Source organism: Chenopodium quinoa, unplaced genomic scaffold (assembly GCF_001683475.1).
Source record: "Chenopodium quinoa cultivar QQ74 unplaced genomic scaffold, ASM168347v1, whole genome shotgun sequence".
NCBI classification, from domain to species: domain Eukaryota; kingdom Viridiplantae; phylum Streptophyta; class Magnoliopsida; order Caryophyllales; family Amaranthaceae; genus Chenopodium; species Chenopodium quinoa.
Genome location: NW_018743292.1, coordinates 12629339 through 12654420, shown reverse-complemented (window position 1 = coordinate 12654420; position 25082 = coordinate 12629339). Strand labels below are relative to the sequence as shown.

The window sequence follows — 25082 nt, the reverse complement described above, 5'->3', positions numbered from 1 at the left end:
TAAACAAAAACTTGAATAATACTTCAAAACAAGATCCATTTACAGTATACAAATTTCATTCAACTTCAGACTAATGTATACTTCTATTATTAAACAAACTCATGTTAAAAAAGAAAAGTTATATCTAAAGTATGATTGTTAAACGGATATTTCAACTATTTCAAGTAGGGACAATATTTAGCTCGGACATAATTTAATTATAAGAGCCAAGATCAAATAACAACATTTTACAATTCTGTGCAAATGAGGCACCTACGCAATGCAAGGGCATAACAATTACTGTAGTTGTTATGTACGGGTTACATTTTTACAGCATTGTGAGGGAAAACTGAATACACTATTTTTATTCAGTCTAAAACTTCTCAAGCTTGATAAATTTTGAAATAACTACAACTCTCGTATTTGAATAAATAGATGTCAGCCAAAATCAAAGAAGCATTATAGTTGCCACCGACCAAACTGGCACCTGTAATCAGTAGTACATTTCATTGGATGTTAGCAGTTTCCTGCATATAAGTCAATACTACCAATTTGTAGCCTTGAGGTCGACTTAACATCTCGGACTGACAGAAAGGTGAACCTGCAAGACTCAGCATTTAATGTATACTCGGGTACTTTTCTGCCAAGGGAAGGAGGGGAAAGGGGAAGGAGGAAGAAGGGGGGGTGGGGTGAATACCTTATGGCGTTTGATTGTGTATGCCGCGATCCAACCCTGTACAGTTTGCGCTGGAAACGGCTATCAAATTTCTGAGAAGTTTGTCTATCCAAAACATACCAATTGGATCCTCCATCACTGCTTCCTTCAACAATCCTGAAAAACATTTGCAGAAGATTGGGACATAAATATTTACAGATACAAAAAGCTTATGTTGCACAAACTTGGATTTAGGTGTCGAGTCTGACACAGAATCGGATCCTTTGACACTCCGGATTTTATAGTATTTCATATAAGGCCACTAGCCCACTATATATTTGGGTGTCATATCGTGTTGAAGTGTCGGAGGAGACGTACAGCAGAGTGTCGGAGTAAAATAGCCATAAGATCTAATAAACAGAAGCTAGGATCAAAGGGAACAGGCATTAGAATCCAACCTTCATTTCCATGAACTTTCCTTATCAATGCTTTTCAATAGGCTTAGAAAGAATTATCATGTACTTCATGTTTGTCACTTTTGGGAATGTGTTTTTTAATATAAAGCACTTTGGAGAGTGATGATTAATGATAACCAGAGGTAGTACCCACAAATGTTGCATTGCTATAATAATCTATACTAATGTTGTGTTAAACAGATGTTGCATCTCAAATCCATTGAAGTCCATATGATTGTGTCGGACCAGTTTGTGTCTATGCACGCACAACCACCCTGATGGACTCATGATTTACTCTAGTTATCAATAGACAAGTGCTCGTGCTGTTATGTGCATTCAAGTGCCAACTTATAGGCAAGATTGTGTGCATGATGACCATAACAACTAATATCAGAGTTAAATTCAAATCTAGGCATCAAGAGATCTGTGTAAGCATCTGAGTGACAGCTAAACCAGATGACAATCATCTAAACAAACTTGCGTGGCTATAAGGAAAGTCCAAAGAAGGAAACCAGCTTGAAGAGAAAGTGATTGGGCTATCAAAACAAAACAGCTTGAATGACTGCGATCGGCGACTTATGCAGTGCATGCACGCAAAGAACTTAACTTTGTACAAGGGTTAGTTGATGAGATACTTGATAAATGCACCACCCTAATGCGTGACAACAAACCTAAAGGGTGTTGGCAAAAGGAGAATTAAACCAGCTAAACCTCAAACGTTCGGTGGCACAAGAGACTTTATAGAAGCCGACATCTTCATCTTCAACATGAAGTACTCTATGGTCTATATAGTAGTTCATTGTTCAACATAAGGGCTCCATTTTATGTGAAAGGATACTCTATTTGCATGCTTGAGATTGGAGACATGTTTAAAAAAAAAAAGATTGGTTGTTCAAAAGTATGGGTTCAATGTAAATATGGTCACGGCAAAAAGTAGACAGCTTGTAGCAGCAACAAAGGGAAATTCTTTCAAAGAGATATCAAGGGAACAATAATAAATAATTCAAAAACAAGCACCACAAGAAACACAGAAAATGAATCTAAGTGAGTTCAAACGATGAAGAAAGTAGGTACCAAAGCGAGGGAGAAGACTTGTGAAAGAGTGGGGATTTTGTCTCCTTCCAGCAAAAGAGACCCCTCTCCCCACAAGACCTTCATGTGTATACTATGTCACAGGCCATAATAGCGGTTTGCGTGTCGCCAGAAGGAAATAATCAACTATGGCCAAAAGAAGTCCACTGTGTCTATGAATTCTGCCAAGATGACAAAAAAGAATCAAAGTTCAAGGCGCAGTTTACTTGTTCTCATAAGAAAAGAGATGCCAAACTAATCTTATTCCCCATCACTCAGCTATACAACTGGACAAAGGGCTCAAGATGAATGAGCCCATGTTCCTTATAGTCTTATTGGTGATGAGGATAGCACTTGGTAACTTGTTCAGCTACTAAACATACTCCAATCAATAAGGGCTATCAACCATAAAATTAAACTTTAACATAGAGCTTACCTACATGCCCTTATAAGATGGCTCTTTCAGAACTTGTTGGAGGAAACAATTGGATGAATTATTGAAGGCTGGAATTATTCACCCCTCTGAAGCTCCTATGGTACACTCATGATATCCAAGGGAAAAAGTCTCCTATTGTGCAATAATAATTACTGAAACAAGGTACAGCACAAAGCCATTTCCATTTCCTTTGATGGCATTGACTAATTGGGGGACGCAGTGTACTTCACCAACTTGAAATTGAGATAATCAATACCTCTCAGAGGAACGAGCTGAAAACAGCTTGTGTCACAAATTGTGGAGCACTTGAATGACTTGTCTTCTTGTTCATCCTAAAGAATGCATCTTCCATGTGATGAACAAGTCTTCTATGGATACCGGCATACCGCAACAAGTTTGTAATTGTGTACTTGGATGAAATTATGATCTTTAGCGGGGTGCTGGAAGACCATCTTGAACACAAGGTAATTGAGAAATTTAGGGAACACCTTCAGTTCTTGAAGTGAAAGAACTGTGTCTTCACTAATAGGTAAGTCAAATTACTTAAGTCATCTCGTCAGAGGAGGCTGATAAGGATGAATACGAAAAATACACAAACTATACATAATCGGCAAGGTCCAAAGAACATTTTAGAACTAAGGTCATTTCTTATGTTAGCTAACTACTATAGGTTGTTCATAAAATGTAAGAAGGGACTCACTTGGAGGGGAAGATAAGATAAATCTCTCAATGAGTCCTATGAGGTTTGATCCCTAGACCGTAGGGATATGAGTTGAGGAGCCATGCCATTACTCCACCACCTCAACCTCAATGGTTCATACAGAGATATTCTAGAGAGATCATTGAATACACTAGCTTAGCTCTTTTGTTTTTTCATTCTAAAGATCAAGTTATTTGTTCTCTGTCCCATAGTTGTACTTATTCAAAAGCTGGTATTTAATTTACATAGTAATATTTCGCGTATATTATTGTAAACTATTTGCACCACAGGATTTGGGGGGGGTGGGATATGTAGTAGTGTTTTGTACTGAACATACCAATCCATTGGATCTCTCTCTGGAGCATCATTAGCAGACATTAGCTCATATGCCACAACCTCACACATCTGCTCCTCTTTCAGTTTGTATGCAATCCAACCACCTGCAATACCAAAATCAAAAGGTAATGTAAGGATAGATCACATATGCAAATATAACATTATGAGCTTGCAAAAAAAGAAACATTGGATGGCGCAAAGCCTAAGCCCCAAAAAGATTGACTAACATGAATCGTCACAAGGAACTGTCCACAAAAAACGGAACAAAGAAAGAGTAGTGACAAAATGAAAGTAGACAAAATTAAAAGAGAATAAACTTCAGTGACTGTAGCCCATCAAAAAAGAAAAGGGGAAAAAAAAAAACCTTTTGCTCCATTTGGTTCTTTCCATTTTGATGACTGTAACCCATCAAAAGCTGATGTAGCCTGAAAATACAGTTTATATATATCGATGAAAAGATCTTAGAGATATGAACCTCTCACCACACATATGTAGAGCAGAAAACACAAAGATTCCATCAGTTGACTTACAATTCCAAAAGGAAGCTCTTCTCCACTTGCAAGGACTGAACCTGAATGTATTCTATTCAACCTCAGAAGCGGCAAAGAGAGAGAATCTTTTGAAATGCTGGGACATTTAGCAAGGCTCACAATCATATCCTCCAGAGCATCTAGTGCAACCGGCAAAGCTAATGAGGTCTTTATAGGATGGCCAACCATATGCACAAGCACCTCATTTTTAGTGTCGAGCTCAAACTTAAGATAGAGGGTGTTCATTAGCTTGCCAAAAGCAGGCAATAAATGATGCAAAGAAGGTAGTAGACCATATGAAGTTTTAATTATCTTTCTAGATCTAAAAGGACACTTCTGACAATCTGTCAAGATCCTTCTTAGGGTCTTTAGGGCATCAACCCCACCGGAGACTGAAAGAGAGCTATCCGCAAACTGGGAAATGACAACTCCCAATGAATTATAAATATCAGAAACATGCTCATCGACACACAAACGAACAGGACAAGTAGTGCAACTCAAGCCATCCTTGCCAGATTCATATTCTGATCTTGAGATGCGCCATTGCTTGTCCCCACTTAGTCTCCCAGGTAGTGAAACAGCAGCATCACCCTTCGAATGAAGATCTCTTTCAATAGCTTCTTTCTCAATTTTGTAACGTTCTTCAAGCAAAGATATCTCTTCTGGTTTCAAAACCTTTCGGCATTGTTTTGTTAGTTTTTCCAAATCTTTGCATAAATTTTGCTCTGTTGTAATATTCCGGTGGGTTAGAACCTGAAAGATATAGAAGGGGGATGGCAGTATAAGTTATGACAGAAGAATACAAGATCCAAGAACCATAATCAGTGTTGGCACCCAATAAAATACTTTTACTTCAAATTACCTCATGCCACTTTCTTGTGTAACGTTTTGTGACATCATATACCCCATCTTTTGCAATAGCAAACACATAATTTAATTTTTTATTCCACCTATGCAATATAGGTGCTAAATTACATTAGTTATTGAACAAAGAAATCATTAGAATTCAAATTTAGGTTAATGTGAGAACCAAGGCTACGGTGAGAACCACTTAACCACATAGGGCACATGTCATATACTCATAGAAGTATAAGGTACATTAGACATTTTTTGAATTTTTCATATGAGAAAAACTACTTTACGAGAGAAAAAAAATCAATATTAAAATATATGTGATGTACCTTTTAGCTCTATGACAAGTATTATATAGTGGTAAGACATGCACCTTACAATTTTGTTAGAAAAAAAATTCCGTTTTTAAAACTTTGGATATGTACCGTATAAGAGATGTACCTTACAACTCTGTGACATGTACCCCATGTGGTTCTCACAGTTCAAATATTAGTATATACACACACAGACACGAGGAAAATGGGAGTACCCTTTTTCATACAACAACGGATTGTCATAAATTCCTTCACAAGGATCAAGATGCATCCACCTGAGTATAAGAAGATACAAGTCCACCCAAGTGATCAGTCTTCCAAAAGCTATGGAAAAGCACAAAGGAAAGAGGGAAAAAACAGAATGGAGGTTTCACACAATTTATTCATGAATAATTTAACCAAATGCCTACAGATTACCATGTCCAGGAATACCACCTTCCTAAACTTAGAATGTATGTACTTTTGATGGATGGTAGTTATGCAGTCAAAAGTATCAAACTTTTGCCTTAATCATTTGTAATTTTTTTGTCAAGACTAAGAAAAAGTTCAGCGACAAACAATGCCGTTTGAGGAATCTAGCTCCCTTTTAACATAAATAAGGATGAAGCATTATATTTTAAAAATGACATGAGACAAACTTAGGGGATGTCAATAGAGGTACTGAGATTATTGTTTGAAATTTAAAAAATAAAAAAAATAAAATGCTGAGGGCAGTAGACATGATTATAAAAAGCCAAGGGAAACTGCATAAAAAAATTTCCAAACTTCATCTTTGGTTTCCCCAAAACGGACCACAAACATCAAAAATGCATATCTGTACATAAAAGCAGGACAAATAATTATCTTACCTCCCTAAATGATGTGAAAAACACTGTCCATACATGATCCGTGAAATCCAAAACCTGCAATAGCAAATATTTAAGCTGACAATTCTCTCCAAAAAAACACCTAAAAGACAAAAATGCCATCTCCAAGACAATTCCATTAAAGTGCAAGTCTTTAGACACAGAGCTACTAAATGCTGCAAATCAATTAGCCGGTCTAAATGAATACCGGCAAGGTAATATTCAATATGTGAAGCACAAGTTGTAGTAATTGAAAGAGAAGGATGAAAGTACATATGAAACACAACTGCCACTCCACCAGGAATGATAATAGTTTGTAATGCCTTGCTACTTTTTCCCCCTATTTTTTTCTGTGTTCTGGGGCCTGGGGGTTAGCTGAAGTAACCTTAAGCACTAGTTGAATCATTGACATAGAAAAACCATCCTATGATCAATGCTAAGGTTGCAAGTCTAATAGTGATAGGTCTTGAGTTGGATAGTGGAGATACAAATTAAGACAAAACAAAGTGATAGTGATTAAGGGCAGTACATATATACAGCCCTATACCTGTTATTTGGAAGGTCCACTTTGTTAATTTCTACAGCTGGTATACTGTTCAAGCTCTGTGGGCGTGTCCATCCCAGAGAGGCCAGTGCATCCATGCAGAGTGCCCAGCACTTTTTTGAAGGCTGTTTCTCATGATTGTGGTTTCCTTTCTATGGTAATTTAGAACTCTAGTCTCTCCTTTGCATATAAATTTTTATTGTTGAGGATTAAGCAATAAAATCATAGACAATGTAATATTCTAGAATTAATAACAGTCAACTTACTGAAGGCAAGGATTAATATTCTTCCATTGCCATGGGAGATTAGAAACATTATAAGGGAGCTTTGTGAAGTCTTTGTCAGAGAAGGGTTTTGCAATGCCCAATCTAGGGTGATTGTGAGGTGTGTAATTACTAATATTTGTCAAATAGATTAGTATACATGGTGCGATTTTCACCTACTTAATATGTTCAGGCTTTCTACGTATCGTTAGTGTTTGCAATTGTCTTGTAATTTTGTACTTTAGATCTCTTTCATTTATTTTTTTTATTTGTTTGTAACTTTCAAGACATTACAGTAAAAACATCTTCAAAACACTTGACGCCATTCACTCAATTAGGCAAGCATGACATTGTCTTGTGATGATATACAGAATATTGAGGTTAACAACTATGTCTTAACAACCAAATATATAGCAAGAATGTCATTCAAACTAAGAATTGAATGACAGCTGACACCAATAAGTAACTCTCTCATTGCTTGGTTGGCCGTGCACAACAGGCTTAGAACTAGGCAGATACTTCTGAGATGTGTTGTTTGTGAGGGGCTAGCTACCTTTTATGTCGTGAACAGGCTGAGTCTGAAACACACCAGTTTTTCAGATGTCCTTATAGTAGCAGTTGCCTGAAGTTGTTGCAATGGCTGGGGAAGAATGCAGATCAGCATTTTGATCTGAACATTGTTTGGGGGAAGTGAGGCAGGATGTTTAGAGATGCTAGGCAAAGGAAAAAGGGGTTTGCATCGTTTGAAGCTCTCACTTATCATATTTGGCATGCTAGAAACCATGCATAATGGCAGAAGGCAGTTACTAGACCAGAAGCTTTGGTCTTGAGGGTTAAACAGAAGATTTATTAAAGAATTCAGCAACTTGTTGATGACAAATGGAGTACTAGATCTTGTGATTGGCCGTACAGTGTAAAGAATTTTGTGTAGTTTGTTGTGGGTTTGGTTGATGCTGTTTGTTTTATACATAGGGTTTTTTTTTTTTTTTTTTTTTTTTTTTTTTTTTTTTTTCTAACAGCACATAGGGGGGGGGGGGGTCTTTATACATGTACATTTCTCACTTGATTGATACATATCTTATTTATCCAAAATAAACATAGGTAAAAATTGGTTTTGTTTGCATTATGCTTTATCATAATAATTGAATCTGGCACACTGAGCCAGGAGCCACAACTCTAAAGTTATGACTTATGAGAAGCTTGCAACATAACTTTAATTGTAGCAAATGATATACAGAAAAATAAAAGAGAAGAAAAGGCAAAAATATTTCAATATAATGTTAGCTTTGGGAAGGTAATAATTGCAAGAACCTTGATAATCAGCAGGCCAAATGAAAGAGGAAAGACAGTTGATAAAGACACTCACAAGACGTGACTCATAGCCAAATGCTCTGCAATACAGAGTAAAGCAGTTAGCCCACTCCCCACAACGCCCTTTTTTAGTTTCTAGGATCTGCACAGACAAAAGATACAAATTGAACAAACAGAAGCTAAGCACAAGAAAATAAGACCACATAAATAAAGTAAAAAAAAAAGTACCTTTATTGGGTCATTATAGCGTGGGAAACGAGTAATCCTCGAGCAGAAGCTGCAGCTGTAGGTTGACAGCAAAAGTCATGAGTATTTAGAGCACCAAATAAGAAACTATCAAAATACAATCACTAGAATAAAAAAATTACAATTTATTATAAAATTAATTCTTAAGCCACATAAATATACTTTTTGGGACAGCCATATAAGCAATTATCAAAATCTAGAAAATGAAGTCGGAGATTTGAGTTGAAAATTCTAGCACCACACGAGTAGAAGTAAATGGTTTGCTTTTGGATAAAAAATTCCAATCCAACCATAACTCAATACTTTTTTAATAATTCAATAAGCCAATTATAAGACAATTTTTTCCAACAATGATAATTACTCATACAACAATAATCAAAATCTTAATCCCAAAAATGAGGTCGGGTACATGGACAATGCCAAATTGCTAACTATGATTCTCTCATAGTCTCTTTCCATGCTCCTGCAAATCCAACTTCATGTCCTTTTTAACTCCTTTCATCCAAGTCATCTTTGGTCTTCCTTTGCTTCTTTTAAGATCTCCACGATCCCAAACTCCCAACCCTCTACATTATTTACCGGTGCATCTTTCAATCTCCATCTAACATACCCAAACCAACACAATCGTTTCCTCCTTATTGCATCAACTCCAATATTCCTTCTAATATCTTCATTTATAATTTCTAATTTTGCCCTTTAAGGTGTTCTCACACATCTATCTCAACATACGCATCATTGCTACCCCCATCTTCCTAAAATGATCCTTACCCATAAAACAACGTTGGTCTAATAGCCATCCAATATAATTTTCCTTTTAAGTTCAAAGGTATGCTCTAGTCATACAATACCCCAGTGCTCCCCATTAGACGATTAGAGCCAACTTGACTTCATCTTGTGGGTTACATCTTGGTCAATTCTTCTGCAAATTGAATTGACCCAAAGGTAATTAAAACACTCGCTAATCAGAACCTCCTTATCGTCCAACATTACTATCTCCCCACTTGAATTCCTGGTAGTGTTAAAACTACATTCCATGTACTCGCACCAGCTTGGTCTAAATCCCTCGAGATATTTTGCATCCCCCTAACTCCACTCTCATCCACCAATACAATATGGATATTATATCACGATCTATTAGTTTGGCATCATACCCCCAAACATATCATTATAGTATTATACCCAATGCTAAGTTACAGACTTAAAATTATCCGAATTACTAATATCAAGCATATCATATTTTTAGCAGATCCTAATTAATATTTCTATATCCTATAAAAGTTCTAATCCCAAAAATTACTTATCTATTACTTATATGTTCTTAAACATCTTATCAGATCCTAATTATATTCCATATGATTGAACAAACACTAACTCCATCAACAAAGGTGGCCGAGGGAAGATATTTCCATAGACAAATTAATGTATACAATATGAGGAACTAATCTTACATGTAACCATATCTTTGCCCACAATGACAAACATTTCATTTGGAGATGTCCCAAAAAAACTTCATACTTTCCTTTTTTCTTTTTCTTTTTTTTTCTTCTTCTCTCTTCCTATTCTCTTAATCCTTTTAATTTTCTTTCATAAAACAAATTCCTACTCCCACTTCCAAATTTTTTATTTCAGACAAATATTTTTTGATTTTAATTATAAAAAAAATTACCGTACCAATCTCATGTGTGATTTTTTTTTTTGGAATGCCAAAATTAACATCATCTAAGATATTGACATTTGAAACTTATATATGGACTAACATAGCATCAAATCAAGGATTCACTTTGCCTATCTAGAATTTGACATAAACATGGATTTCAGTTTTAAGTTTGATAAAAATAAAAGTAGTGACTAACGAGTGTAAAACAACATTAATATAAATAAATGGAAAGATTCAAAAGGCTAATGCAACTAGGATCAGCAATATAATATCAAAAGGATTAAAACACACATATGGCAGTATAACTATGGGACAAAAGAATCCATCAAAACATCAGAATTGGAAAACAGCTATAGATATAAATTTTCTTTCATACCGATATAGCTCAACTCGTGAACCTCCATATTTCATTTCTGCAGGCAATGGTACACCCATGCCCTGGCCTATAGTTTGATTCCCACAGCTATCACAAGGAGGAGCATTAACCCAACTGCAGAAGGCAATAACCCATTTAAAACACACATAGTTGAAAATAACAATATGAATTTGGACATGCCATTAGAGTGAATGAGCACACATTGGATAGTACAAGAATCAATCATACGAGTCCTCCCTTAGAATCCTAGATTCTTTCAGAAATAAAGTGCCACCAATTACTAACATGTTCAATTTGCCATAGTCTCAATATGAACCTAGAAATCTAATTGTGTCATTTAAGTGTATTGCACTACATGAGCTATGGCTAATAAATTAATATACTTCAATAAGAAACATCGTAAAGGAGTTGTCTTCATGAATTTAACTTTTCATCATATTAATTTCCATGCCTTGCGGGAAAGAAATAATCCCCACATACTAAGAAACATGTTTAGCATATATCTAACTAATGTCAAGAGAGGAAAAAAATGCCCAGATACCCAAGTTATCGATTGTTATCTAGTTATAGTCATAATTCCTTTCGTCCCCTTTGTTTACTCATTGAGCTTTTGTTACAATTTAAGTTTTTGGTTGGGTGAAGTTGATGCGAAACAAAATAAGTAGGATCAAATATAGTGAATTTAAGAGAAAAGTTGTTGTCCCTCTAATTCATTTATCATATTGGGCAAACTCAGAGAAAATTTATAAATGAAATTAGAGCAAATAAAAGAGGATGGTGGGAGCAATAACTTAGTAATGTTAGTATTCCCTTTGTTTCAAAGAGATCATTCTCCTTTCCATTTAGTGATATTATGAGTTGATAGTCAAAGTGAAATTATTCTTTACGCTTTAGAGATCCCTTATATGCTTTAAGGTTTTAATAACAATTAGAACATACAAACCATGGAAAAACCAATGGCTCCATATATAAATCTAGGGATTTCAATTTAAATCTTATATTTGGAAGATATTGATAATCTTAATTGGAATTTTGAATTTTAGTCCAAAATAGGAGTTTGACCCTTATCCCAATTCGGGTGAGGACAACAGGGTATACAGTCTATCATATCATTACGACCTTGTATACTAGCAAGATTGAAGGAGTGATGTGATAGCCAAGTCCAAGAATCACAGTTTGACAAAAGATAATTGATTTAATATTTACAATAGTAAGTTACAACAATAAAGCGAATTAATTCATAGAAGCCTTGAATTTCAGTAATGTTCAAAAATTAACCACCAAGATTTTGTATGATCAAAGGTAACCTAAGTGAAGGTTTGTTTTAAGCCTACTATAACAGTAATGTTTGAATTTCTTTTGGTCTCGTGGTTCGGTTGGTCTGATTTTAACAAGAATAAGATGCAGAAAACAAAGCTAAAGTCAAAGCTTAAGTAGAAAACAGCTAACATTGTTACATTACTTAACCTTGAAAGGTTATATAATTAGTTTAAATGTAGAACAAGAGCCTTAACAATACCATGAATTCTCAAACCAGAATACTTTTATAAGGGATAGATATCAGGTTTACCATAAATAGGTTCCCAATAGTAATACCTATTTCCTTTGTAATTCTGGTTAGCCCCCCTAGATGTTAAACATTAGCTTTATCCCTAAGTAGAAGAAACTCAACAAAAGGAGAGCCTTTGAGTGTGAGGACTTCACTCATGTAACATGTCAAATAAGCATCAAACCTAATCAAAATAACTAAGATTTTAAGAAAGTCTCTCAGCTAGAATGCTCTGATGAAGAGAAGATGAAATAAAATATATAACTAGAATACCTGAATGATTGTTTGAACCAAATCAACTACTCCAGCAAGAAAGCATGATCCCGTTCATCTTTTGTTGGTTCAAAGTTCCCCTCCTAGGAAGCAAAGAGATAACCTTAAAATTTTTAAATATGTTCATAGAAAGTTTATAGCTCAAAAGTATACAGTGGGAGCATCTAAAGTACTTTAGCCCACAATATACAACTAGAGGTGCATTAAAAGTCATAGCAAGGAAAGCAAAACAATGATTAATGGACTAGATGATTTCTAATCCTGTTTTGTAATCCTATGGATAGCGATAGCTAGAAAACCAGCCACTTCCATCTCATGTGATGCAATCATCCTAGCTGGTATAGTGATATTCAATGTAAAGCAAAGAGTATGAACCTATCAGACAAGTATTAAATGCAAATATGTGACACTTAAGGATGAAATTTAGTCATGTTTAATTTATAACTTTACAAATAGATAATTAGCCCCTGCCCTTACATGAAAATAGCTACTCTTATACTAGACCTAGAGGTACAACCGTACAACATAGATAAGAAAATTTTTATAAGCAAAAAAAAAAAAAAAAAAAAAAAAAGGTGCTTGCTGGTGAAAACTAAATGACCTTAACAAGATATTTACATAGGAATTAGGATTATAGGTAATTAAACTACCGAATCAAGAGTTAAACTTTTTATAAGCAAAAGTTGATTTGCCCACGTATGAAGTGACGGCAGAACACAATGTAAACATCAAATTAATCATCCAGAATCTAGCAACATAAGATTGAATGATAGTGATTAGTAACCCAACCTTTTTCGCTATGGCCACCAATGCTTTCTCCTCCAACTCGTCAACGGGTACTGTCTTACGAGCAGCTTCTTGGCGAGTTGGGTCCTCATACTACAGTGTTAAAAAAAAGAGGGTAAGAAATAGCAAGTAACACTCTTGATAAACCAAAGAATCTAGACTAAATAGATAAAAAATAAAAATGACAATTCGTAATCACCATAAAAACTTTATCAATATAACCCCGGAGTTGTTCTTCTATTTGTCCATTTTCTTCAGGAGCAACATACTGTTGAAAAAGCAGTGCTTCCTCCTCAGCCTTAAAAAATTGTAACATTATCAGCAATATGAAAATTTCACCAGAAAACCACAATACACCATCATTAATAGCATAGAATAATCTCCGAATTTATGAGGAGATATTACGAGTTGATAACATATATTGTAATAGAGTCAATCATCATAAATATCGTAAAAATGTTTGCAATTGGAAATATATAGATCAATATTCCTCAATTTTTTGACAAATCGGTCGGTAAAAGCTCGAATAGAAAGGCGAAATCAAAGTAAAACAAAAGTCAATTACCTGAAGCAATCGAGCATATTCTTCATCAGTCTTGAGCAATTCTTCATTAACATGAGAATCACCAGTTGCCGACGATTGAGCTGCAGCATCTTCTTCAATTGAAATCAAACGAAGCTTTTCTTCAATTGAATTTAGGTCAGAATCATCAGAAATGATTTTAATATCATGATGATCATCATCACAAAGTATCTGTAACATTAAAGCAAAAAAATGAAAAATTTGATCAAGAAAATATTCCAATTTCTAAGTGAATTAAACAAAATTAGAGATTAATTCAACCTTTTGTTCATCTGGAGGAATTGAAGTGAGAGAAAATAGTTGAAATTTGAACACCTGCAAATTCAAAAATCAAGAGATTGTGATTCAAACACAACATTTTACAGCAGAAAACGTAATTAGAGAGAAAGGTTGAAGAAAGAGATTGGTAGAGAGAATACTTCGAGGCCATCATCGGTGTCGTAATCGATGTCGAAGGTTGAGTTTTCATGGCGGACGAGGAGCTTCCGAGCTACCATTTCTGATCCCTTGCTTTTTTGTATTGCTAAGAAGAGTAGTAGTTCTTTTCCTCCGACGTTTGAAACTTTGGAGAAAGCCGTATACTTCTTCGATAAGTTTTTTAAAAAGTATCGACTTTAACGACAACAGGTAACGCCCGTATTTTGACTTGACTTGTTGAACGTGCCTCAAATGTACAATGCCTCACTTCACTCTCACTTTCATATTCACTCTCCAGTCTCCACATTTACCACATCCACCGCCACCACCATTAACCATCAATGACAACTAGCAATCACTACGCCATGAAAAAATACTAGCTTAAAAGTTTCACATTACTCTTCACAAATAACCCCAACTAGCCGCAAAAACTATGGATGACTACGAGAGACCATTGACGCCACCGGAGATATCACTAGAGCATACGAAGTCAGTGATGGAAAAGGGAAATTTCAAAAGTAGTTCATCCATTTCATAATAATTGCAACTACTGATACATGCCAATGCACAATGTTGACCATTATTTTAAAACCGGAAGTTTAAAGAACACTTGTCATCTTTTGACCTTTTTTTTTTTTTATCTCAAATGCTTCCAATCACTTCAAAAGTACAATGATCAATTTTCATTTGTGTCTCTTCCTCTTTATACTTCGTATTATTTTTCAATTACACAAAAATTTAATAACTAATCTTCCCTTTCTCTATCTCTTTTTACTCTTTCTCTATCTTCCATCACTTTCTACTATTCCTCTCTTTCACCCTAATTCTATAATTTATCTCAAGAATTTGAAAAAAAAAAAAAAAAACTTACTATGAAAATCTATATAAACCTTAAGAAACCATAGTAGTATTGAATTTAAGGAACAACCAAAGGTAATTTTTCTCAACTTTATTTGCAATTCATTTTTTTTTCAAATTATTTTCCAAAATTTCTTTTTTACTTTTTCGTTGTTTTTTTTATAAAAAAATATATTTCATTACATTTACGTAGTATTTTTTTTTTTGAGGAACATTTACGTAGTATTTTATTTTACTTATTAAATGCAATTTATATTTAACATGTTACTATATTTTTTTAAAAAATCTAAGAACAATCTAAATACGCAATAGTACAATTCTTTAATTAAAAAACAGATATTAGCCAATAATTAACTCGTGCATCACGCAAGCTAAATACTAGTTATATATTATAAAGAATTATAATATTTTTTTTTCTTTTGAAAAAAGAATGATTCATAAATAAAAAGTCATTTACAAAAAAGATTTAAATTTAATAAATACATGACAATTATATCAAACAAAAACATCCTTTCAACATAGCTACGATCGTTGTTGCAAATTACACATTCTTCATACCCTCTTTCATATTGTTGTGACTTACACCCTTCTTTGACGAGGTGGTCGATCTATTGTAGACTTGTAGTCGTGAATAAAATTTCCGTCCGATTCATCTGATTGTAATTATTGAAAAATTAACCTCTTTTTCAAACCCGCACAAATCCTTACAACAGAAATATAAAAATTAATACAATGAATATATACATAAAGACTAATCCAAAACTATTTTACATGGCAATAAGATATGTTTTTTTTATATAAGTTAGTAAAAAAAATAGTCAAAGTAAGCTTATAAATAGTGCAAAAATCAAACTGTTGCGATTATTACAAAATGAAGGGAGTATTAGGGGGACACACCGGGAATCTCTGTATCCCTTGGTAGGCTTTTCCTTTTATTTAATAAAATTTGAGTCAAAATGTTCTAGAATGGATTTGTATTGAGAAACTTTGATACTTAGCCTCAAAATTTATTGAAATCACTTGACGTAAAAATTGTGCAAATTATATACTTCCTCTGTTCTGCTATTATTGCAACAAGGGGTGTGGGCACATGTTTTAAGAAAGAAGTAAAGCGAAGAGAGAGAAAAAAAAGCTATGCAAGTTGCACATGTGATTAACAAATAATAAGCAAAATTAAAAAGAAGACCCATGTGAGGACGTTTTACCAAATTGAGCTTTAAACGGAAACTATTTACGAAAATGGTTGCGTGGCAAAACTATTTACCAAACTAAGCTTCCAGCATAAAACGCTGTCCGAGACAGCGTTTTATGCTCTGGTATTTTTTAAAAAAATATTCAGTTGGTAAAACGCTGTCTCGGACAGCGTTTTTACCTTTTGTAATTTTTTTAAAAAAATTATTAACAATTGTATGTTGAACATAAAACGTTGTCTCAGACAGCGCTTTATGTACTACATACAACGCTTTACCTTCTGTATTTTTTTAAATTCAGTAGGGCATAAAACGCTGTCTCGGACAGCGTTTTATCCTTGGGTTTTTTTAAAAAAAAAATTCAATGGGTAAAACGCTGTCCGAGACAGCGTTTTATTCCCTGTTTTTTTTTTTAAATGAAACGCTGTCCGGGACAGCGTTTCATGGCCATATATCAGCATGTTCACTTCAGCAGAATGCGCAAGAACTCAACCTCAACCTCAACGCTTTCCCTCCTCCCTCTCACACTAAACCACGACCGTACTCAAACACCCGCATTGTCGCCGCCGCCCACCCTTGCGCCACCGCTGCTGCCGCCACCTTGCTGCTGCCCTCCTCCCTCTCACACTCACTCACTCAATTTCGTGGTTAGCCCTAAACTGAATTTAGTGTAATTGCATAGTTATTGTGGTTAATTATTGTGAATTGTATGTAATTGCTCTTACTTGTTGTTAATTCATGTCAATTGCCTGTAATTGTTGCTAATTATTAATGAAAATGTGGTACATTGTTGATAATTATTGATGGTGATGTGGTACATTGTTATTGAAATTGTTCATGACATTGGTGAAGTTGATGATGGTGAAAATGTTGAAGTTGTTAATGGTTGAAATTGGTGAGAAGAGATGAAATTGTTGAAATTATTGAAATAGTTTAGGTTGAAATTGTTGAAATAATTCAAATTGTTCATGAAATTGTTGAAATTGGTGAAGTTGTTGAAAGTGAAGTTGTTATAGGTGAGAAGAGTCTTATTTCAGTGTTGATAATTTACCTCGCTCTAGATTTCGATAATCCTAAAATGTGTTTTGGTTATGTAGAATATGGCGTCACAAAATGTAGTTTTGTTATGCCGGTGGGGAGGAGAAATTCTGTTTGATGGACCCCGGGTCGAGTATAGTGGGGGAAATATGGAACCACTAACACTAGAACCGAACATGACTATGAATGATTTGATAACATTTGGAACATTTGATCGTTAACATTTTGGTTAATTGCTAATGCGTTAACTCTGTTGGGATTTGTTAAATTGCATGTGAACAGATACGATGGACGGTGAAGATCGTACGCCTGGACCCGTTGACCCTTCTGTGCTTACACTGTCGGGGGGAGCAGGACCAGGACGACCAGTACCAGGCGTACGATGCTCCCCCGCTCCCTACACCGGATGAGGCATATGGTTGCAGGTTCGATACAACTTTCATTGAGTTAGGCTTTATTTAATGCGCGGGGTTGTTAACTGAAACATTGTTCGATATTAGGTGGGTGGTACCCAGGCTGACACATGCTCATGCGGCGAGGGGTCTTCCGTATTACCGAGACGCCCTAGACCGACTCACCGAGGACCAGGTAACAATTTAAAATACAGTTTTAGCTTTTTTGTTTTAACATTGTACTTGTTGCGAACTAACATATTCATAATATTACTGTTGATGTGTATTTACAGGTGACATGGGACCCGTATGTACCTGACTTGGTAGATGCCATGCCTCCACATCTGCTAGACCATCAGGCGGAGTGGCGTGCTAGGGTCCCCCTGATCTGTTTCGAGGTTGTGGAGAGTCACCTGCCCGACCGAGTCATGAGGCAGTTTGGACTACGCCAGACTATCCCACAGGGGTGTGACACTAGTGTACAGCTTCACGGCATTGATCGTCGGGGAAAGGGGGAGACCAGCTGGGCGCTGGAGCATTGGCGTTTCCTTCAGCTATGGGAGCAACGGTTGGAGTTCATCGTTGGAGGTGATCTAATGCAGGGGGCTATGGATCCCGACGATCCGTACATGGTGTGGTACAGGCGTATCACACGACGCTTCATCAACCCCAGCTACGCACCACCATCCACACATTACCATCCAGCATATGACATCATTAGCGGATATGTGAGTTATTATTTTTCTACTCCTTTTCAACAATTTCCGTATTTGTATGCCATAGATCTGACTGATCGATGATTACTGCAGGCGGCGGATATGGTGGCGATGGTTGATGCGCTATCAGTCTCCCTTGAGTGCGGACCCACTAGAGCCCAGGTCGAGCAGGTGCGAGATATGGGCGTCGCTACCTTACGGAGATATGGTCACGCTCATCTCGCCCACCGGCGGGACGGTCATGATGGCAACTCACAGTTCGATCTCGGCCAGAGCAGCGGTGGATGTGATCCTACGTCACCCAGACACGCAGAGGATTACAACATCCACAGTACTGCGCCCTCTGGTACCCAGGAGGACCCCTCGTCCAGTCAGCTGACTCCCCCACCGCCCCGAGACCCATTCACCACCGTCACTCATTACAGGCGGCGACGTGTCAGACGGAGGGCCGACACTCAGGAGGCAGGACCTTTACCCCGAATAAATGAGTCGGGCTAGTATTATCTGTTGTATTCCCTGTTATTTTGTGTAATGATGTACATAACACTTATGAAATTAATATAATAAATCTTTTTTGAATGACTCCGTGTGTGCTTTGAAGTTAATTTGGTGGTTGGACTGTTGTTGGGCTGTTTCGAGTTTTCTGCAGTGCTTAAAGTTGACGGAACTCCCAGAATATGGTGGTGGTACGTGGTGGGGAGTGGCGGAGTTGGTGGTCGACGGTGGTGGGGTAGGGCTGTGGAGCTGGCTGTTGTGGTGGCTGTTGGAGGACTGCAGCATGCAAGCTGTTTGCTGAAGCTTGTTTTCTGCCTGGATGCTGGTTGCTGTTTCCAGCAGAAAAGCGCTGTCTCAGACAGCGCTTTATGTTCAAGCATAAAGCGCTGTCTGAGACAGCGTTTTATGTTCAAGCATAAAGCGCTGTCTGAGACAGCGCTTTATGTTCAAGCATAAAGCGCTGTCTGAGACAGAGCTTTATGTTGAACATATAAAATAGTTGTAGTTGAATTTTTTTTTAAAAAAAAAACCAGGGGTAAAACGCTGTCCGAGACAGCGTTTTATGCTGGAAGCTTAGTTTGGTAAATAGTTTTGCCACGCAACCATTTTCGTAAATAGTTTCCGTTTAAAGCTCAATTTGGTAAAACGTCCCCCATGTGAGGTCTGCCACTTTTTACCGTGGCTTAGGATTTGGAGGAAAGTTTTCAACTTTTCACATCTGAAAATTTTAAACTTCCACCAAATATTTGAAATTTTCAACTTATCTTTACAACTTTTAATTTAAAGCTACTATAAAAGGGACCAAAAAATTTACAGAGAACATTCTCTCATAACTCCACTTCAATAAATTTTGATTCAACCTACAATAGTCAAAAGTACATTTCTTCTTGTTCATTTTTCCACTTCGCAGCACACACAAGCACTTATCACCATCTACGTACTTGTCTTCACTTCACTGCACACACTTCACCTGCAATCCAGATAATACAACCACATCACACACGCACCTAAGAAGATTATGGATGATTTTTATGAGCCTGAGGAGTTGTACCAGATGGATCAGTCTGAAGCCTTTGAAGAATGGATGCTAGATTGTAAGGTAACATTTTTTTCATAATATGATAGTGATGTTATTGATATTGATATTGAAGTAGATAATGAAACAAACCCATTTGTAGTAGTTATGGAACAAAATGAAGTAATAAGAGAAAAGAATGGAGTCAAAACCTTTAAATTGACTAATAGAGATAGACAACACATAGCTCATAAATTGATTTTAAGTAAAAAAGGTAAGAGAGTTTGGGATGGGAGGAAAAATGTCCAAGATGGAGTCATTAAAAAGTTAGCAACAGAATATAAGGTACACAGAACAACAATCCACAGAATTTGGTGTAGGGGAAAAACCATTTAAGTAAACAACAAGTAATCGATGTGAGCAGTAAAAAGACACAAAGAGGTAAGAAAAGGCTGGGTTTTGATCCTAAAGTTTTAGGTGCTGTCCGTATTGAAAAAAGAACAACTATAAGGTCGTTAGCGGAGGCATTAGGGCTGAGTTTTTCTACGGTTTACAGGTTGTTAAGGGCTGGTTTACTTAGAGCACATTCTAACAGCATTAAACCATTATTGAAACCTCACAAGATTACAAGAGTTCAATACATCATGCAAAGTGTCATACCAGGTTGTGTGAATGAACTACCAAAGTTTAGTGCAATAGATGAAAAATGGTTTTTTATGAGTGCCAAGACTCAAAGGTTTTACCTTTTTCCTTGGGAGGACGATCCTTACGGGGCAACACAAAGCAAAAATTATATAGAAAAAATGATGTTTGGATTTGGTGTAGCTAGACCACACATTACTCAACAAGGGGAGGAAATTTGGGATGGTAAGATAGGGATTTTTCCTTTTGTAGAAGGCGTGGCAACACAGAGAAGTTTAGAAAACAAAGCAAAGGGAACAATTGAAACGAAGGCAATACAATCTGTCACTAAAGATGTCATTAGATCAATGTTTATCAATAAAATGCTTCCTGCTATCAGAAAAAAAATGGCCAACAGGAGCATGCAAAGACATTTAGATACAACAAGATAATGCACGTCCTCATATCAGTCCAACTGACAAAGAGTTCATGGAAGCTGCTACAAAAGATGGTTTCAACATTAGACTTATTAACCAGCCAGCTCAAAGCCCTTACCTAAATATTTTAGATTTTGGATTTTTCAGAGCTATTCAATCCATATAGTACAAGGAATTTCCGAAAAGTATTGATGATTTGATTAAGCAATTACATATGCATACAATGAGTTTGACGCTAGATCACTCAACTACACATGGCTGCACATGCAATACTGTATGCTTGAAGTTCTAAAAGTGAATGGCGGAAATAAGTACAAAAACCCACATTAAGGAAAGAAGAGGCTTGAAAGGTTAAGATTGTTGCCAGTCCAACTGGAAGTGCCATGTGATCTTTTGGGACAAGCATCTACGTTCCTTAACGAGGGACATATTGAGGTTAATGTTGCTACTCAGCAAGGCAACATTGAAGACTATATGCCCTGATTAGCACTTTGGGGTGAAAATCAATATTTTGGGAGTTTGAAGAAAAAAATATTTGGAAAACATGTTTATTTTTTGGAAGCACATATTGAAAAATCAGTTTAGTTTGTAAAACCAATATGCTTAGGTAATTAGTTAGCTTTTCAATGTACTACCCAAACTCTTTTTGTGAAGGCATAACAGGAACCTACTTTTGTAAACATCATAATAGAAAATACTTCGTATGAATGCATGATATGTGTATTTATAAGTTCAAAGGGTTATAAAATGAGCATGCCAAGTTGTATGATCAAACTAACCACAATAGCAACACAATACCCCAATGACACCACAATAGCAGGGACATTTGGTATTCCAAAGAAACAACAAGGTCATATACATATAGCAACACCACAATACCACACTTAATCATTACATAAATATATGAAGTACAAAGAATAGAACAATACCAGGGATGAACTCAGAGAATGATTCGGGGGTAAACTGCCATATGAATCAGATTCATTAGGAGTTAAAGGGAGAATCGCAGCTTGCGGCATAGTAATAGTATTGTTATAGAATGATTCCAAGACACAAGTGCCAGGATGTGTACGCAGGATTCTGCTACCAGTATTTTGTATCCCTTCCGGTGTCTCTTGAGCAATAACATTGGAGACTTGAGGAGGAGGTGTTCTAGGATGAGGTGTTATAGGATGAGGTGTTCTAGGTTTAGTCTTTTCAATCAACTCACCTTCATCACTTGAAGATTGGAAGTAACCTTTAAACTTTTTTTTGACGGCCTCCCATTCTTCATTAGACTCACAAGGTATTTCCCAATATGGTTGCATACTACTTACCACACAATCATCATCTTTGTCTGATGAATCAGTATCAGTATGATACCTTGGACGTTTTCCCTTCCGCATTCTTCTAACATACCCCGAATCGGTCTCATCTGATAATCCATCGTTCCACCTCATCCTACAACAAATAAACAAACGATTTATATATATACTTCATATAGAGCATCATGAATAGGGTGTAAGGTATACTCCATCATCATTATGCTTAGAAACTAGTCCAACAGAGGAAAAGTATAGGCCATCATCATCAAAGTATTTGATTTCATTTAACAACAAAAGATAAAGAGCTCTTTTTACAGTAGAAAGAGAAAAGGATACTCCATCACCATCAAGCCTTTTAATTTATTTTCTTTAAAAAAATTAAATCAAGTCTTTTTCTTAGTTTATAACCGAAACTTAAACCTTCTTTGCTCCATTTACAAGTAAGAGAAAATTATACTCCATCATCACCAAGCTTTTTAATTTCTTTTATTTTTAAAAAAAAACTAACTCTTTTTTACTTAAAATGAGATCAACACAAACAGTACTTAAGCCAAGATATTCAATGCAAAGTGGTCCATAACTTTATTATCAACAACCGCCACTATACAAACACAAATTAACATAATCTTGCCTCTAAAAACAAAATTTATTGAACATGTTCTAGATTATCTCAAAAAAAAAAAAAAAATTTAAAAAAACCACATGTTAGATGATTTTCTACACAAGTTGAAGAACAATAACTACCATTCAACCAATAGCAATTACTAGATTCTTTTTTTTACAGGAAAAAAAAATTCCAGATCGAAACGGATAAAATTATTGTGTGTCAATACAACGATTTAAATCAATATCAAGTAATTTTTATTGGAAAGCACCTTGATTTGAAGCCTTGATTGAATTTTTGTTGAAGAACTCTAGATCTGGTTTTCCCTATAAGTGTTGCTGAGCTTAACTACGAGATTGCTTTCCATACCGATACATGCAACAAAAAAAAAAAAAAAAAGAAAAAAAAAAAGAAAAAAAAAGAGAGATAGAAAAATAGAGGATTTTTCTGATAATTTCGTTGAAGAACAAGAACCCTAGATCTGGGTTTGTAAGAAAATTGGGGATGATTGCTGAGCACCAACATTGGGGAAGAACATGGGTAAATGTCATTAAGGATGAAGATTCTAAAGAAGTGTGGTAACCGTGATAAATAAATCTGGTAGAAAAGGTTAGTGTGATGTTAGTGTTATTAAGAGTTTATGGGGGTTATAATGAAGGGTATTTAGATGACATGAGTAAGGGTAAAATTGGAATTTTATAATAAAAAACTTTCCAAAAATAGAGTTGTTGCAATATTTGTGAAACTTTCTAATATGGTAATTGTTACAATATTAACAGAACGGAGGAAGTAGTACATACACCCGATAACATGTAGTTAGTTCTACATGCAACCAGGGTATTTTGGGTATGTTTCTTATAATTTTTGACAATTTTTTTTTTTTGAAAATCTTATAATTTTTGACATATATATACTATAATAGCTTTAAATCTGTTAGTTGTTTTGCCTTCAATCACTACTATTATCCCATCTTTGTAATGATATCTACTAAATAAGTAAATAGTCAAAGATTTGGTTTCTTTATATTTCATGTTTTTACCAACAATTCAAGCACTAAAACGACTAAAATAGCACAATTAAAAAAGAAGATTAAAACGATTTAAAAAGCACAATTAATAATAACGTAAAAGCATAATGAACCCAAAAACACAGTAATGATTCATATAGACATTGAATCACAAAAATAAGAGAATGATTATATGCAAACGAACATAAAGATTATTTTGAAAACCTAAATTTGCTTGAACTAGAATGCAAATTAATTTATAGTACAATATCATGTTGTACCACCATATCATAATTTTTTATAACTAAAAAAAAATCAACTAAAAACAATTTTTCAAAAAGTTACAACACAAAGATCAATAACTAAACAATGACATTTTGTGACACACTTTGTCAAAAAAAAAAAAAAAGACATTCAATTCAACCACAACTTGTTCAAATTATGGTTACCTAAGTAGATATGTTGTAGGGATCTTTTTGAGAAGAAGAATTTGAAAGAATGAATGCAGTACTGCTACTTCTGCTGGTTTTGCAATTACATTTTGTTTTTCTTTTTCTTAATGTAGATATTTAACACTAAAGAAATAAGTTTTATAATCTGCTAAAATTTAATAATCACTGTGTTTAGGTGGATTGCATGCAGCGAAAGATTCACCTTTAAACCTTCGAATTGGTCAAATAAGTGACATAGAAACAATTTACAAAAATAAATTAGGAATTTTTTTTTGAAAAATAAATTTTAATTAATTAATGAAAAATGTCGATCATCAGATTTACTCATATATGCAATAATCCGGCTCATAAACTTTTACTTATAAATTTTGAAATTTTCTTTGTGGAGGCGAATGTACCAAGCATGGTACATCCGGATTTTTGATAAAAGGCGGAATGAACATATAGCTGTTTCGTAAAGAACATATAGTTGTTTTGTAAAGAACATATAGCTGTTTTACAAAGAACATTCAGCTTTATGTTCTTTTTGTATATCTAAAGAACATCCATAATGTTAATAAAGAACATGATAATACTATGTAATGAACATTATTTATGTTCACCCACCATAATCTAAAGACAAAATTTAAAAAACATTTCACAGTTAACAATGAATATTATGTCACAAATAAATAAAAAATAAAAAATAAAATTACACTGACAATCAAATAATATAGAGATAAAGAATTTTATTTAACAATGTGTTCTTTATAAAATAGTGTCATGTTCATTGTTAT

General features: G+C 35.2%; 3 protein-coding genes across 4 annotated transcripts; 1 reads left to right on the top strand and 2 right to left on the bottom strand.

The window, feature by feature from the left end:
• Positions 1 to 125: 125 nt before the first annotated feature.
• Positions 126 to 14612, bottom strand: LOC110737107 (peptide-N(4)-(N-acetyl-beta-glucosaminyl)asparagine amidase-like). The gene is given in 18 exon segments (XM_021917478.1): positions 126 to 580; positions 677 to 811; positions 3634 to 3736; positions 3997 to 4057; positions 4163 to 4915; positions 5025 to 5112; positions 5544 to 5603; positions 6177 to 6200; positions 6202 to 6230; positions 8347 to 8433; positions 8520 to 8574; positions 10571 to 10684; positions 12393 to 12475; positions 13182 to 13271; positions 13378 to 13476; positions 13744 to 13932; positions 14023 to 14076; positions 14181 to 14612. Coding segments are annotated over 18 exon segments (2187 nt in total). The 5' UTR covers positions 14259 to 14612; the 3' UTR covers positions 126 to 495.
• Positions 14613 to 16591: 1979 nt separating this feature from the next.
• On the top strand, positions 16592 to 19237 carry LOC110737105 (serine/threonine-protein phosphatase 7 long form homolog). Its single transcript, XM_021917475.1, has 5 exons — positions 16592 to 16873; positions 17547 to 17689; positions 17765 to 17852; positions 17950 to 18384; positions 18466 to 19237. Exons 1-5 carry the CDS (start codon positions 16643 to 16645, stop codon positions 18868 to 18870), a joined length of 1302 nt encoding a protein of 433 aa, XP_021773167.1. The 5' UTR covers positions 16592 to 16642; the 3' UTR covers positions 18871 to 19237.
• A 319-nt stretch (positions 19238 to 19556) lies between these two features.
• On the bottom strand, positions 19557 to 23487 carry LOC110737106. 2 transcript variants are annotated; one of them, XM_021917476.1, is made up of 3 exons: positions 23120 to 23487; positions 21870 to 22380; positions 19557 to 19844 (listed from the first exon to the last, which is right to left on the bottom strand). In XM_021917476.1, the coding sequence occupies exons 2-3, from the start codon at positions 22377 to 22379 to the stop codon at positions 19815 to 19817; spliced, it is 540 nt and encodes a 179-aa protein (XP_021773168.1). In that variant the 5' UTR covers position 22380; positions 23120 to 23487; the 3' UTR covers positions 19557 to 19814. The 2 variants fall into 2 exon arrangements, with proteins under 2 accessions (XP_021773168.1, XP_021773169.1); XM_021917477.1 differs by having other exon boundaries at positions 19557 to 19837.
• Positions 23488 to 25082: the final 1595 nt, after the last annotated feature.